Source organism: Oncorhynchus clarkii, chromosome 20, assembly GCF_045791955.1.
Source record: "Oncorhynchus clarkii lewisi isolate Uvic-CL-2024 chromosome 20, UVic_Ocla_1.0, whole genome shotgun sequence".
In the NCBI taxonomy this organism is placed as follows: domain Eukaryota; kingdom Metazoa; phylum Chordata; class Actinopteri; order Salmoniformes; family Salmonidae; genus Oncorhynchus; species Oncorhynchus clarkii.
In genome coordinates this window covers 55,158,547-55,175,712 of record NC_092166.1, presented here as the reverse complement: position 1 = coordinate 55,175,712, position 17,166 = coordinate 55,158,547, and the positions used below count along the sequence as shown (strand labels likewise).

At 43.7% G+C, this 17,166-nt stretch overlaps 2 protein-coding genes across 2 annotated transcripts in view; one reads left to right on the top strand and one right to left on the bottom strand.

The window, feature by feature from the left end:
- Positions 1–17,166, top strand: part of LOC139376538 (trichohyalin-like) — a 375,197-nt gene that overhangs the window by 257,878 nt on the left and 100,153 nt on the right. The gene's annotated exons all lie outside the window — the stretch shown is intronic.
- Positions 65–17,166, bottom strand: part of LOC139376518 (rho GTPase-activating protein 22-like) — a 33,747-nt gene continuing 16,645 nt past the window's right edge. Inside the window, exons 4-10 of the mRNA XM_071119205.1 lie at positions 8,302–8,433; positions 3,754–3,961; positions 3,353–3,485; positions 3,095–3,168; positions 2,858–2,979; positions 1,600–2,572; positions 65–1,487 (exon numbers count right to left, since the gene is read on the bottom strand). Of these exons, the coding sequence (XP_070975306.1) occupies positions 1,265–1,487; positions 1,600–2,572; positions 2,858–2,979; positions 3,095–3,168; positions 3,353–3,485; positions 3,754–3,961; positions 8,302–8,433 (1,865 nt within the window). The 3' untranslated portion in view covers positions 65–1,264. The remainder of the gene's footprint in view (positions 1,488–1,599; positions 2,573–2,857; positions 2,980–3,094; positions 3,169–3,352; positions 3,486–3,753; positions 3,962–8,301; positions 8,434–17,166) is intronic.

The window sequence follows — 17,166 nt, the reverse complement described above, 5'->3', positions numbered from 1 at the left end:
CAAGTGCTAAGTGTAAGATGAACTGAACACAAGCATGCTGACCCATATAGCATCACTCACAAAATGACACCGGTCATCTTTATTTGCTCATATTGCCATAATGCCGTTCATTACAAGTGTGTAGATTCATAATAAATAAGCACCTTCAAATCTTAATCAAAGACTATAAATATTTAACCTAAGTTTACGTTTGAGGAGAATATAAACAATAGACTTGTCTAAATCAGTCCAAGTCTTTCAGAACACCACCTTGTAAACGTAAGCATAGGAACAGCATCAGATAGGGGTCATCAGATAACATTAGTCATGTGATTCTTGTATGAAATGCAAAAAGAACACAAAAAAATACAGTCACATTGCCTTGAAACTAATACACATTGTCACAATATTAAAACACGATTATAGGGGACTTCAGGAACCAGATCATGTTTCGTGTTCAGGCCTCCAGACATGTCTAAACAGTAGCAGTAATCATTTGCTGAAAATGGGGATTCTAGCAACAGTTTCACCACATGCAACGCTCGCATAAGAATTATCTGGGGGAATGTATATAATTGTTATGCGTTCAAATCTATATCAATGTTTTGATAATTAATTCACACTCAATTTACAGGGCTGGCTTGATCAACAACACATTACATTCACTGAAGCATACAGTACATTCTGTTTCAACATTTTCATTCAATGAACTATTGGCACCTTACTGTAAGTAACTCTGGGGATAGTAGTGATAAATTAAGGTTAAGCAATACATGAACCATTTGGACAAGCACACACCGTTTTCTTTTTTCAATTCTAAAAGTCCCTGAAGGCACAGCCGGGATACCTTTGAATTGTTTCTTTGAGGGCAGTGGTCAGCTTCATGTGCCCCAAACCGTCATGGCGGCTTCAACACTGGACCTTATAAGCAGAGTATTTGGTATTGTTGTATTTGCACATTGTGTACTGTAGTAGGCAGCATATGATTAACAAAGCCGTGATTATTGTACAGTCATAATGATAGTAGTTGACCCCTTTGTTTTACATTAAAGGTATACGGACAGAGTTGACCAGAGTAAAACCAAGGACCGAGGCTTTGTCACCAGATAGATACTCATGGTAGTCATAGGCACACTTAGAGGCCTGAGGAAAGATAGAGATGCAGCTGCCTGCGTTGGACAACATGCAGTATTATTCATTGAGTCTATGTACCTCTTAGTCTCCTTTGCCAGACTCATGGCACTCGGCTGCGGGAAGAGACTATAGAAGTCTATGACCAGGGCTATTAAATGTTGCTGGTCCTTGCTCCCAGAGTCAGGTCTCCCAGAGTGGAGAAGAAGTCCTCCATTTCCCTCTCCAGGAGCCGGTTCCTGTTCTCTGCATCGTGACGGCCTCGGTCTGAGTTGCGGAGTTTGATCTCCAGCATGCGCTGCTTCTTCCTCTCCTGCTCCATCTCCTGCTCCAGGCGCTCCATCTGAGCGCACAGAGCAGCACTCGACTCCTCCAGCCTGCAAGGGGTACATACGTAGGTTGATTTACACAACTGTAGAGCCGGCTCTCCTCAATACCTGCAAGTAACCCGAGTAAGATTGTTGACTGATTTGCAGCCTGCAGACTTACTTTTTGATGATGGTCTCATAGGCCACCTTCTGTTTCCTCAGCTCGTCCTTCAGACCCTCCACCAGGCTGGTAAGTACTTTGGAGCCTCCGTCAAGGTCTTCCGGCGTCAAGATGGACGGCACCAATATATTGGCTATGGTGTTCCCATTGTCACTGCAGCCTGCACTGCTAACACACAGCTCCATGGCTTCACTACTGTCATGTTCTTGCTCTGAGACCCTATCTCCAACTCTCTCCTCCTCCCGGTCTCCCATCTGGCCCTGGTGCTGGGGTAAGGCTAGCTCCTGCCACTGGCACTCCCCTGGACCCTTCCCGTTACCACAGTTAGGCCCCGAGGGCTCGCTGCCTGAGTCAGGTGCGGCGATTTCACAGGAGGAGGTGGACCAAGGCGTGCTGGCTACGCTAGGGACACTGCCCATGCTGGAGGAAGAGGTGACGTTGTCATAGGTGGACAGTCTCTGGGAAGAGCTGGTGGCGTCCCTGACACGCTCCCCCGAGGCGGTGCGCCTGTGGCTCCTCAGAGAGGACAGTCCGTTCATCAGCCAGTTTCCACTATAGGACGCACCGACGTCAGCCGCGCAAACAGCCGGCTTGGCCTGAGGAGGGGGCCGCGGCGTGGAGGAGCCCTTGAAGGAGTACTTCCAGGAGGGAACATTCTTGGTCTGCTTGCTGGGGCTGACCACCGTCTCCCCCTTCCCTGAAGGAGCGAGTCTGAGTGGAGGGGTGGTGGCGGCGCAGAGTTTAGCATCCAGAGAAGAGGCGCTGCTGCAGGCGAGGTCCTCGTTGGGGTTGGTGGGACAGCTCTGGAGGTCCTCCTCAGAAATCCAGCCACCGATGCTGTGCTGCTGGAGCTGTTGGCCTTGGAGGGTCACCTCTGACTGGGAAACAGGGACCTCCAGCTCCCCCCTCCCCGAATACAGACGTTTATGCTCACTGATCAGTACGGTCATGAGGCTCTGGACTAGGGAGGTCCCTTTACAGGAAACAATAAAAAGGTATAAGGAACCATACTGTACAATACTGTTCTACTTTGGATTAGAATATGTTTTGTGAACCGGACATAGAGTAGATGAGTCATGAATAGATAGCATGCAATAGTAAAGTGTTTCGGTACTCTACTTTCCATAAACTGATGTACCGTATCTACTCTGCATCCTACATCCCAACCATTTGAATGAAAAAATATCAGGAAAGTCTCAGATGATTAATACAGTGCCTGTTAACATCAGTAGGATATAAAATGAATGAGAGTTCGTACCTTCCATAATTACCACTGGGTCCTCCATTTTAGGCCGGAGGATGTTTGGTCCAAATACAGTGGCCAGGTTCTGTACACTCATCTTGTTTTTTATTGCGTGAGACTGGACCTCATCAAGAAACCTTTAAAGAAAGGCACGGCACAGCGGAACAGAATTAGAAAGATATGAAACTGACTGTGATAAAATAAGATAACTGTGATCTTCTAAGGACGGGAGTTGGATGTTTGTCGACATACTTGCATATGTACTTCAGGAGATTGTAGTTGGCTGGAGGAAGATTGCTCACTTGCTTTCCCAGCTCTTGTACACCCTAAGAAGATAAGACGAGAACCTGAGAATGACATACAGTATCTCAACAGCTCTTGTTTCTTCACACAGACATAATGTACTTGAACACTGTTTTTTATCCAATGACAGAGCAGTTTGGCTCTTTGGCTTCAGTCATAGTGTGAGTACTAACATGACAAGAACTAGTGTAGAGAAGTGTTTCTTACCACCTCTGCGTCTCTGGCCAGCAGCTGAGCACAGGCAAGGAAGTCCTCATACTTGGAGAAAGGGACGACAGGCTCAGGGAGTTCACGGAGGTAGAGCTTCAGCAGGGACGCCACTGTGTGGACGTCAGTGTTACTGCAACGGGGCACGAAATAGTTATCTAAAGTTGCCTTACTAACTATGAATCACAATATCCAAATGCTAAAGGCCTAGTGGCCTACAGTATTGTAGTGGAAGGATTTAGCGTAGGATATACAGTATGTAGGCGTACTGTGTATACACTATCACAGCTATCGTCAATAATTGACCACCACTACCTCTACCACCACTTCTACTTTCAGCTGAACAAATCAGCATTTATTTTGTATTCAATAACAGGAAATGTAGATGACCTTTCATCTACCTGTCAAATAGAGGCTTATCCCCACAGTCAAAGGCTTCCTGTAGATCCTTTACCAGGTTAGTCTGCCCTGACATCCGAAAGAGACCCTCCTCATCCAGACCTCGTTCCCTTATGAAGTCCACACACTGCTCCACCAGAAGAGGTGCCAGGCGATGGCCAAATTTCTTTTCATACTGGACTGTGTCCTCTAAACTCTGGCCAAATATCCCTGCAGGCAAGAAAAACGTATTACATACTCTATTTCAGTATTAAATAATGGTTGTCATTCATTACCATAATAAAATGCCAAACCAATGGAAAGTTATGTTCAGGAATACCAAAATGCAGCATCTCAACATTCAGTAGCTGGATGAACTAGTAAACACAAAATGCAAATCAAAATATAGCTGCGAGCAGCAATGAATGGGGTTCACAAGATGACAGAAAGGCGATCAGTTGGATAACAAAGCAAGCACTCTATCATGTGGGAACTTTGTTCCTTTATGTGCAATAAGTGAAAGCATTACCATGTTTATCTCTCAAAACCACAAAGATGATGCAAGTGAAGTTTAGTCTAGTGTTGTATCTTTGAATTCAGCAGGTAATCCTTCTTAGTCATTACTTAATTTATTGAGTTTATAAACCAATTCTGGGATTAATTTGACTAATGGTTTATGTTAAGATTTGGGAAATGTTTTCACGTTCAACCTTTCAACGTTCAAAATGTTGTATCAAGACTGGCCCAAATATTGTTTATTAATAACTTTTCATGTTCAAAACTGTGTACTCTCCTCAAACAATAGTATTATATTATTTCACTGTAATAGCTACTGCAAATTGGACAGTGCAGTTAGATTAACAAGAATTTCAATATCAGATATGTCTATGTCCTGGGAAATGTTCTTGTTACTTACAACCTCATGCTAATCGCATTAACCTACGTTAGCTCAACAGTCCTGTGGAAAGGACACCAATCCCGAAGAAGTTGAGTATCGACGCATAGCGAATCGAAGGAGTTGGAGGTTCATTTCAAAAACTCTAGTCTGTGCTCCACTTTGTGGAGGAATTGAGGTACTTGGAATGGGCCAATACAGAAAATGCCCATAGGTCTCACCTACCGTATATAATCTTGCTGTTATCAGCAATTTCTTGTATATCCTCCCAATGTAGGTCCTCTTGACATTAATTAGATATGGGCTAAAGAAGTTCTCTTCGTCATTGCATGCTCCTTCCAAAATGTAATGTATGAAGCCACAAGTAGCCTACTGACTACACATGAGGTTGGTGGCACCTTGGGGAGGACGGGCTCGTGGTAAAGGCTCGAGCGGAATCCGTGGAAAGGAATAAATACATCAAACACATGGTTGGATGCCATTCCATTCGCTCAGCCGTTCCAGACATTATTATGAGCTGTCCTTCCCTAAGCAGCCTCCACTAACTGACTACAATAGCATGCCTCCCTTCCAGTTCCAGTGTTGGATGGGTTTAAAGTTACGGCTACACTCTAAAAACAAACGTTTCCTGGAGATTCCTTTAGATGTTCTTCAAATTGAAACTGTGGAGGAACCCCTATAAGTTATTCAAAGAACCCCCTTTTAATGGATCCTCAAAGAACCTTTGGGGTTAATTTTTGAGCTACCCCCCCTCCCATGTAATTATTATTATTATGAATAATAGCAATAAGCATAACAATTACATCAATAACACAATATTGTAACGGTTCTCTTGAGTTGAAGGAGAGGCGGACCAAAACACAGCGTGGTTTCTATTCATGGTTCTTTAATAAAGCACTTCACATGAACAGACTAACAAAAACAAGAACCGTGAAAAACCTAAAACAGCCCTATCTGGTGCAAACAAGAACAATCACCCACAACCACACAGTGAAACCCAGGCTACCTAAGTATGATTCTCAATCAGAGACAACTAATGACACCTGCCTCTGATTGAGAACCATACTAGGCCGAAACATAGAAATACCCAAAACATAGAAAAACAAACATAGACTGCCCACCCCAACTCACGCCCTCACCATACTCAATAATGACAAAACAAAGGAAATAAAGGTCAGAACGTGACAAATATTTTAGTTCTCAGTGTTTATTAAACACGGGGTGGCAGGGTAGCCAAGTTCAAACCCCCAAGCTGACAAGGTACAAATATGTCGTTCTGCCCCTGAACAGGCAGTTAACCCACTGTGTCTAGGCTGTCATTGAAAATAAGAATTTGTTCTTAACTGACTTGCCTAGTTAAATAAAGGTAAAATATTTTTTTTTTAAATAAGATTTTAGTGGCAAAGCAGAATTTAAAAAATCCAACTCCCAGAAGTCCAATGGGTATATCATCTGGCGTGTTGATGTTTTGCGTATCCACAGCCAGAATTATTTTGCGGGCCATTTTCAATGCCAAGAACCCTAAGGTTCTTCAAAAAAAACATTGAGGATCTTAGAATCTTAGGATTTAGAATGTATGATATGGAAGCATGGATGTCAGTTAGACATGCTGTGATCCTTCTATTTTGAACATCCTCTGTGTGACGTAATATCTGGATATCCAGCTGCCTCCACACACCCTAGCCTATATTTCATGAAGTGCTTTGAGAGGCTGGTTATGGCACACATCATCTCCATCATCCCAGACACCCTAGACCCACTCCAATTTTCATACCGCCCCAACAGATCCATAGATGACCCAATCTGAATTGCACTCCACACTGCCCTCACACAACTAGATAAGAGCAACAACTACAATAGAATGCTGTTCATTGACTGAAGTTCAATGTTCAACACCATTGTCCCCTCCAAGCTAGTCACCAAGCTTAGGGACCCTGGGACTGAACATCTCCTTCTGCAACTGGATCCTGGACTTCCTGAAGGGAACATCACTTCGGTCACGCTGACTCTCAACACAGGGGTGTGTCCCCTCCTGTACTCTCTGTGTATCCACTCTGTGTATCCACGACTCCAACACCATCATCAAGTTTGCTGATTACACGATGGCTGTAGGCCTGATCACCGGCGACGATGAGACAGCCTACAGGGAGGAGGTCAGTGACCTGGTACTGTGTTGCCAGAACAACAACCTTTCCCTCAATGTAGGTAATACCAAGGAGCTGATCGTAGACTACGGAAAACAGGGGGGAGCACGCTCCCAACCACATCGATGGGGCTGCAGTGGATCGGGTTGAAGCTTCGAGTTCCTCGGTGTCCTAATCACGAAGGACTTAAAATGTTACACACACACGCGCACAGTTGTGGAGAAGGCGCAACAACGCCTCTTCCCCTCAGGAGGTTCGAAAAAGATTTGTCATGGCCCCTCAAATCCTCAAAAAGTCCTACAGCTGTACCATTGAGAGTATCTTGACTAGCTGCATCACTGCTTGGTATGGCAATAGCACCAACCTTGATCGCATGGCGCTATAGAGAGGGTGGGGACAGCACAGTATATCACTGGGGCTGAGCTCCTTGCCACCCAGGACCTCTATATCAGGCGATATGAAAGGAAGGCCAGTAAATCATTTAAGACTCCAGCCACGCAAAGACTGTTCTCTCTGCTTCTGCGTGACAAGCGGTACCGCTGGACCAAGTCTGGCACCAACAGGATCCTGAACAGCTTCTATCCCCAAGCCATAAGACTGCTAAATAGCTAACTAAATAGCTAACTAAATAGCTAACTAAATAGCTAACTAAACGGCTACACGGACTATCTGAGTAGACAGTTGTATTTTACTTGATTAAAAATGTTGCACTGTCTCTATGCACACTCACAGGACCCTACACACACTCACGTACACGGACACTCCAACGCACACACACAAACACTCACTCCATCATTTGATCACACACACATAATATGCACATGCATTTTTACTGACTCTACATACACCCACTCAATCATCACGCTGCTGCTACTTTGCTTATCATATATCCTGATGCCTGGTCACCTTACCCCTTTACATGTCTACCTCGATCACTCCAGTATCCCTGCACGTTGTAAATATGGTACTGAAACCGACCCTGTATATAGTACGCTTTCTTACTTCCTCGTGTTTTTGTTCTACCTTGTTATTCTTAGTATTACATTGTTATTGATTACTGCATTGTTGGGTTTAGAGCTTTCCAGGAAGACATTTCACTGTACCTGCGCATGTGACATTAAAACTTGAAACTTCTGCATACACGTCAAGTACAGTAGCCTACAGTAGACTAGCCTTTCAGTGCAATGTTCGCAGCTGAACAGAGTGTAATGACACACTAGTCAGGAAATAAAGACTCTGAAAGGACCCGTTCAGTCTGTTCTGAACACACTGTACGCCATGGAACGATTTTCTGTCTATCAAACCTTCTGACCCCCTACAGCACAAAAAAACGTTTGAGTGACATAAAGAGCATAATGTGACCTTGGAAAGAATATGCTTTCACTGAGCATTAGATCAGTTTGTAAATAATTGCATCTAGTAATATAAGTCTGGGCGAAGCGGTTTTCCTTCTAGCCTGGTAAAACCAGACTGAACACTGCGAAACAACGGTGAAACATAGCAAAATCACTTTGAGTGCCAGCCTAGCTTACCTCCTCCAAAGGGTGCCCAGATGACCCGTCGTATGGCCTTGACCCAGTCATCCATGTCACTCTGGGAGTTGGCCAAGAGCAGAATGGCCTCATGACTGATAGCAGCTCGGTCCTTTTCTCCTCCTGTACCACCTGAGAGAGAGAACGAGTAAGAGAGAGAGAGAGAGAGAGAGAGAGAGAGAGAGAGAGAGAGAGAGAGAGAGAGAGAGAGAGAGATATGAGTCAAATGCATATTTGAAAGTTAATAGGTTGGCAGACTAATCTGGGGGAAAAGTGGTCTGAGGTTAATGAAAGGTTGATGAGTCCAGCTACTTCAATATCCTTTCATGTTTTTTTTCTTCATACCACAGCTCCACATGGGGAGATGATGTCCTTTAAGAGCCCCATCCCTGTACACGGCTACAGTATAAGATGTTGTGCATGGACAAGAACACCCAATCAGGTAGGCCCGACTCCTCAAAGATCAAGATCTGTTCAAATAAAAAATGGGATTTTCAGCCAACACGTTAGCCATCAACTAACCTCATATCAGACCTCTTGGTGAATAAAGTTGTAACCGGCACTATTACCACTAGATGGTGTCGTTGTTATGTTTAGGATACAGTTACAGCTACATAAAAGACAGTCCACCATGAAGATAGGCTAAAATGGTAGAAACATGCCATTGAGTGTAACGAATCAAAGGCACTCCTTCAACATAAAGTTGTTTTTGACAAAAATGAAAAAGTGTCCGTTTGTCACTAGCACGAGGTCGGAGTAATAACATGTTCAACTACTAAAGACACTGGCTCAAATCTAGTTGTGCCTTTAGATTTGGGGAAAATGAACAACTAGGGAAGAATGTCACTTCTCTCATTGACTTCTCCAACTCAAAGCCCTGGCCTGGTCTGTTTGGTCTGCTTAGCAAGCATTCCCAGAAAGCCTAGCGATATTGCACCTCTGGGTTTGGAAACTCTGTGGATACATAAGACTGACCGAACAACCAAATGTAGACTACATGTCTCAATTGATTGACCCTGTAGGATCTGGCAACAAAATTAATGTCTACCATTTATCAGATATAGTAGTACACATGTAGAGAACAGGTCACATTTAAGTGATTCATCAGATATCATTCTTTAGGTGTGATTTTACTGGGGTCCAGTAATCCATGTAGTGATATCTCTCGCCATGTTAGGACATGCCATTTAGCTTTGGGGAAGGTAAACCAAATGTAAACAGTGGTGCCATAAAGCTAAGTGCCTTTGTCACCCAGCTCAGCAAACTCACACCACTGTGATTATCACTTAGCAGCCCAGTCACATTGACTGCTTTGGGCTCTGTGTACTCATGTGACCCTTAGATACAGGTTTGCAGTCTATAGTCCAAGCTGAAATGCTTTAGTCATCATTACTTTTATACTTATTACCATATGCAGTCATCATATTCAGTCAGTACTTCATATACCTAATAGTATGTTAATGGAGTAGATATAATTCCTGTCTAAGCATTCCTAGCATATTACTACTGTATATTCTCGGAATCAGTTGAAACCTCCCTATGCGAGTACAAAATAATGCTGAGCATTATATTGCCTTCATAAAATATTAAATGATGATTTTATCATTTGACTGGTGGAATGTTGGCTCTGTCAAGATATACTGTATTTCCCACTTGTCTTCTGCTTCAAAACATCTTACTCATACACCAGACACGCAGAAAGCAACAGCGCTTGCCCGCTGCCATCTGATATGAACTTCAAAACAAACAAAAAAAGATTAAAGGGACTCCAATTGTAGGAGAGAATCATATCATTCACAAAAAAAACAACACCTTCTACTAACTTGTACCAAACATCTGTATTGGCTACTTTCGGTTCCAAACATAGCACCTTCCATTAACTTGAAAGGTTGAAAGTGTTAAAATTGTTACAGCCTCAAAAGCACTTCTTCAAGAAGCTGTTCCTTTATGTGATCTGATGGGAAAGATAAAGCTCTTCGGTCCTAGTTCCTGTCATCAATAACAGTGTAAACCAGGTGGATCCCTTCCCGCCAGGTCACCCACATAAGTGATCAATCCAGCCACCGGAAATGAGAGAAATCAAGCGAGTGATAAAGATGCCCTGCTGATGCAGACATAAAGGAGCCTGAACACAGTCAATGCTTCGGTCTTCCAGCCCACCGCCAGCAGACTGTCAAAAAGAGAGGAAAGTATGAAAAACCTGTCTGAGGAAAGAAATTGACATGAAATGCGTACTTACAAGCCCTTAGCAAACAACGCAGTTTTAAGAAATAAGAGTTAAGAAAATATTTACTAAATACACAAAAGTTTAAAAAAAGAAGATATACAGTATATATTCATTTATGTACATATACAGTGGGGAGAACAAGTATTTGATAACCTGCAAAATCGGCAGTGTTTCCTACTTACAAAGCATGTAGAGGTCTGTCATTTTTATCATAGGTACACTTCAACTGTGAGAGACGGAATCTAAAACAAAAATCCAGAAAATCACATTGTATGATTTTTAAGTAATTAATTTGCATTTTATTGCATGACATAAGTATTTGATACTTCAGAAAAGCAGAACTTAATATTTGGTACAGAAACCTTTGTTTGCAATTACAGAGATCATACGTTTCCTATAGTTCTTGACCAGGTTTACACACATTGCAGCAGGGATCCTCCATACAGATCTTCTCCAGATCCTTCAGGTTTCGGGGCTGTCGCTGGGCAATACGGACTTTCAGCTCCCTCGAAAGATTTTCCGTTGGGTTCAGGTCTGGAGACTGGCTAGGCCACTCCAGGACCTTGAGATGCTTCTTACAGAGCCACTCCTTAGTTGCCCTGGCTGTGTGTTTTGGGTCGTTGTCATGCTGGAAGACCCAGCCACGACCCACCTTCAATGCTCTTACTGAGGGAAGGAGGTTGTTGGCCAAGATCTTGCGATACATGGCCCCATCCATCCTCCCCTCAATACGGTGCAGTTGTCCTGTCCCCTTTGCAGAAAAGCATCCCCAAAGAATGATGTTTCCACCTCCATGCTTCACGGTTGGGATGGTGTTCTCCCATTCCTCCTCTGGATCATCCAGATGGTCATTGGCAAACTTCAGACGGGCCTGAACATGCGCTGGCTTGAGCAGGGGGACCTTGCGTGCGCTGCAGGATTTTAATCCATGACGGCGTAGTGTGTTACTAATGGTTTTCTTTGAGACTGTGGTCCCAGCTCTCTTCAGGTGATTGACCAGGTCCTGCCGTGTAGTTCTAGGCTGATCCCTCACCTTCCTTATGATCATTGATGCCCCACGAGGTGAGATCTTGCATGGAGCCCCAGACCGAGGGTGATTGACCGTCATCTTGAACTTCTTCCATTTTCTAATAATTGCGCCAACAGTTGTTGCCTTCTCACCAAACTACTTGCCTATTGTCCAGTAGCCCATCCCAGCCTTGTGCAGGTCTACAATTTTATCCCTAATGTCCTTACACAGCTCTCTGGTCTTGGCTATTGTGGAGAGGTTGGAGTCTGTTTGATTGAGTGTGTGGACAGGTGTCTTTTATACAGGTAATGAGTTCAAACAGGTGCAGTTAATGCAGGTAATGAGTGTAGAACAGGAGGGCTTCTTAAAGAAAAACTAACAGGTCTGTGAGAGTAGGAATTCTTACTGGTTGGTAGGTGATCAAATACTTATGTCATGCAATAAAATGCAAATTAATTACTTAAAAATCATACAATGAAGCCTCCCAGGTGGCGCAGTGGTTAAGGGTGCTGTACTGCAGCGCCAGCTGTGCCACCAGGGACTCTGGGTTCGCGCCCAGGCTCTGTCGTAACCGGCTGTGACCGGAAGGTCTGTGGGGCGACGCACAATTGGCCTAGCGTCGTCCGGGTTAGGGAGGGGTTGGCCGGTAGGGATATCCTTGTCTCATCGTGCACCAGTGACTCCTGTGGCAGGCTGGGCGCAGTGTGCGCTAACCAAGGTTGCCAGGTGCACGGTGTATCGGAGAACGCATGACTTTCAACCTTCCGCTCTCCCGAGCCTGTACGGGAGTTGTAGTGATGAGAGAAGATTGTAGCTACTAAACAATTGGATACCATGGAATTGGGGAGAAAAAGGGGTAAAAATTAATAAATCAATTTAAAAAATCATACAATGTGATTTTTTGGATTTTTGTTTTAGATTCCGTCTCTCACAGTTGAAGTGTACCTATGATAAAAATGACAGACCTCTACATGCTTTGTAAGTAGGAAAAACTGCAAAATCGGCAGTGTATCAAATACTTGTTCTCCCCACTATATATACAGTGCCTTGCGAAAGTATTCGGCCCCCTTGAACTTTGCGACCTTTTGCCACATTTCAGGCTTCAAACATAAAGATATAAAACTGTATTTTTTTGTGAAGAATCAACAACAAGTGGGACACAATCATGAAGTGGAACGACATGTATTGGATATTTCAAACTTTTTTAACAAATCAAAAACTGAAAAATTGGGCGTGCAAAATTATTCAGCCCCTTTACTTTCAGTGCAGCAAACTCTCTCCAGAAGTTCAGTGAGGATCTCTGAATGATCCAATGTTGACCTAAATGACTAATGATGATAAATACAATCCACCTGTGTGTAATCAAGTCTCCGTATAAATGCACCTGCACTATGATAGTCTCCGTTAGGTCCGTTAAAAGCGGTCCGTTAAAAGAGGTCCGTTAAAAGCGCAGAGAGCATCATGAAGAACAAGGAACACACCAGGCAGGTCCGAGATACTGTTGTGAAGAAGTTTAAAGCCGGATTTGGATACAAAAAGATTTCCCAAGCTTTAAACATCCCAAGGAGCACTGTGCAAGCGATAATATTGAACTGGTAAGGAGTATCAGACCACTGCAAATCTACCAAGACCTAGCCGTCCCTCTAAACTTTCAGCTCATACAAGGAGAAGACTGATCAGAGATGCAGCCAAGAGGCCCATGATCACTCTGGATGAACTGCAGAGATCTACAGCTGAGGTGGGAGACTCTGTCCATAGGACAACAATCAGTCGTATATTGCACAAATCTGGCCTTTATGGAAGAGTGGCAAGAAGAAAGCCATTTCTTAAAGATATCCATAAAAAGTGTCGTTTAAAGTTTGCCACAAGCCACCTGGGAGACACACCAAACATGGAAGAAGGTGCTCTGGTCAGATGAAACCAAAATTGAACTTTTTGGCAACAATGCAAAACGTTATGTTTGGCGTAAAAGCAACACAGCTGAACACACCATCCCCACTGTCAAACATGGTGGTGGCAGCATCATGGTTTGGGCCTGCTTTTCTTCAGCAGGGACAGGGAAGATGGTTAAAATTGATGGGAAGATGGATGGAGCCAAATACAGGACCATTCTGGAAGAAAACCTGATGGAGTCTGCAAAAGACCTGAGACTGGGACGGAGATTTGTCTTCCAACAAGACAATGATCCAAAACATAAAGCAAAATCTACAATGGAATGGTTCAAAAATAAACATATCCAGGTGTTAGAATGGCCAAGTCAAAGTCCAGACCTGAATCCAATCGAGAATCTGTGGAAAGAACTGAAAACTGCTATTCACAAATGCTCTCCATCCAACCTCACTGAGCTCGAGCTGTTTTGCAAGGAGGAATGGGAAAAAAATTCAGTCTCTCGATGTGCAAAACTGATAGAGACATACCCCAAGCGACTTACAGCTGTAATCGCAGCAAAAGGTGGCGCTACAAAGTATTAACTTAAGGGGGCTGAATAATTTTGCACGCCCAATTTTTCAGTTTTTGATTTGTTAAAAAAGTTTGAAATATCCAATAAATGTCGTTCCACTTCATGATTGTGTCCCACTTGTTGTTGATTCTTCACAAAAAAATACAGTTTTATATCTTTATGTTTGAAGCCTGAAATGTGGCAAAAGGTCGCAAAGTTCAAGGGGGCCGAATACTTTCGCAAGGCACTGTATATACACACACACAGGGGGTACCGGTCCTGAGTCAATATGATTTGGAAGCAATTAAGATAAACCAGAGCTCTGGGATTTAATGCAAGTCTCACTCCTACTGAGCACATTAAAGGGCTGATATTTTGATTAGGACTCTTCACGTTCCACAGAAAACTGCAGTGAAGGTCATTTTTGATGATAATGATTCCCTCTGGTCGGTAAATGTCAGACTGCCCACTGTGCTTGTGGATGGATGGATCCTTAGTGGAAGAGAGGGGAGATAAGGGATGAAAAATATGTTTCTTCTTCTTCGTGTAAAGTACATAAGTAGTAAATACTTTGAAGTACTACTTAAGTATTTTTTGAGGGGTATCTGTACTTTACTTTAATATGTATGTTTTAGTTTTACTCCACTACATTCCTAAAGAAAATATGTACTTTGTACTCCATTACATTTTCCCTGACACCCAAAAGTACCAGTTACGTTTAGAATGCTCAGGCAGGACAGCAATATGGTCAAAATCCACACACATATCGATATAACGCGTTGTCATCAGTGGAGGCTACTGTGGACAGTTTCCATGTGGTTGATACCACACAATTGACTCCATTCCAGCCATTATCATGAGCCGTCCTCTCCTCAGCAGCCTCCGCTGGTTGTCATCCCTACCGTGTCTGAACTGGCGGACACACTAAACACAAATACTGAATTTGTAAATTATGTCTGAGTTGGAATGAGCCCCTGCAGTATGACAATTGAGTGATTTTACATCACTGTACATTTCCAAACAGATCATTTAAGACTTTTGCTCAAGTAGTTTACTTGAGTCATTTTCTATTAAGGTATCTATTTTACTCAAGTATGACAATTGAGTTCTTGCTTCACCACTGACTGTGTGAACATAGTTAACTGACTGGGAGGTGCAGACACCTGCAGTTAGTGATAAGCAGCGGTGTTGTGTGTCTTTGTGTGTGTGGCCACTGACAGTGTGAATAATGGTCCAGATGATTGTTCTGAGGATTGGGAATTGATTCACTGACCTTTGACCTTTGTGCAGGGGTGTTTATGAAGTGCAGCACACCTGTTGTGTATAATGTTTCCCAAATAACTGTGTGTAGGGTCACCATGGTGAGGGAACATCACGATAATTCTGGCATATACTACGTTTCTTTTTAAATGGATTATAGTATGTACATGTTGTAATAAAACATGTCCTCTGGAGCAGCTATGATTGGTTGTAGAACATGATATTGTTTTCTACCGACCTTTGTTGGATAATCAGAAAAGCGTGCCCTTCAAAAGAAAGGAAGGACTCTTCACAAAACCTGAATGCAGTACGTCATACAACAACAGAACACCACTACCAACAAAATAAAAACACTTTTTTTTTGCCACTCTAGCTCCCCTACAAAGTAAACCTTTTGTTGTGGAATGGCATACTGGATTATGGACAAAACAAGTGAAATCGACAACAGACAGATGAACATCATTTAGCCCATAGCTGTTCAATTTAATTACAGAACATTACATGTACTCAAATGACAATAATTTACAATATAACTCTAAAAAGGTAGCTAGCTTTACCTTGCAGGTGTTCCTGTTTGAGCCTGGTGGGCTTACAGCAGGCCAGCCTTATTCCCATGATTCACTGAGGGGAGCTGGCAGTGCTACAGCTGGGGCATGAATAGGGTACGTGCTGCCCTCCTGGAGGTCGTGTATCCTTATCCACACGCAGGTACTACTGGGCAGGCGGTGCCAGTGAGGCATGCTCAATGCCAGGAAAAACAAGCCCCGAAAAACAAGTCCCACTTCTTCCTGTTCTTCATTTATAGATTCTCTCATTCACTAACATTCACTAGCAGTAGTTATCTCTATCCCCTGGTTTCCCTAGGGAGAGACAGATAGATACCAGAGGAGGAGTGTACGCTAATCTCTCCTTGTGTGCCCTGGCCTTGCTCTCCCTCTCCCTCCCTGGCAGTTTGCTGTGTGTGGAGTGATTAGATGGGCTCCTCTACCCTTCCTTTCCAAACAAACCTCCCCAGTCCACACACACACTCTCTGGAAAACGAACAGACGTTGCGAATCAATTGGGACGCCTCTGATTGGCCAGATTTGTGATGGTGATCTATAGTTCACTCGTAGAAAAGAAGGGTTCCAAAAGGGTTATTCGGCTGTCCCCATAGGATAACCCTTTTGGGTTCCAGGTAGAGCTCTTCTGGGTTCTACATGGAACCCATTATGGTTCTACCTGGAACCAAAAAGGGTTCTTCAAAGGGTTATCCTATGGGGGCAGCCAAATAACCCTTTTAGGTTCTAGATAGCACCTTTCTTTCAAATAGTGTATGAGTCTAAACTGCAATGACCGGTATAGGGACAAAGTGGAGTCGCAATTCAACAGCACAGACACGAGACGTATGTGGCAGGGTCTACAAGCAATTGCGGACTACAAAAAGAAAACTAGCCACGTCACGTACACTGATGCTTCCAGACAAACTAAACACCTTCTTTGCCCGCTTTCAGGACAATACAGTGCCACTGACTGCGGGCCCCCCCTCTCCTTCTCCGTGGCCGACGTGAGCAAGTCAATTAAATGTGTTAACCCTCACAACCGCATCCTCAGAGCATGCGCAGGACAGCTGGCTGGTGTGTTTACGGACATATTCAATCACTCCCTATCCCTGTCTGCTGTCCCCACATGCTTCAAGATGGCCACCATTGTTCCTGTACCCAAGAAGGCTAAGATAACTGAACTACATGACTATCGCCCCGTAGCACTCACTTCTGTCATTGTGAAGTGCCTTGAGGGACTAGTCAAGGATCATATCACCTCCACCTCACCTGCCACCCTAGACCCACTTCGGTTTGCATACCACCCCAATAGGTCCACAGACGATGCAATCGCCATCACACTGCCGTATCCCATCTGGACGAGGAATACCTATGTAAGAATGCTGTT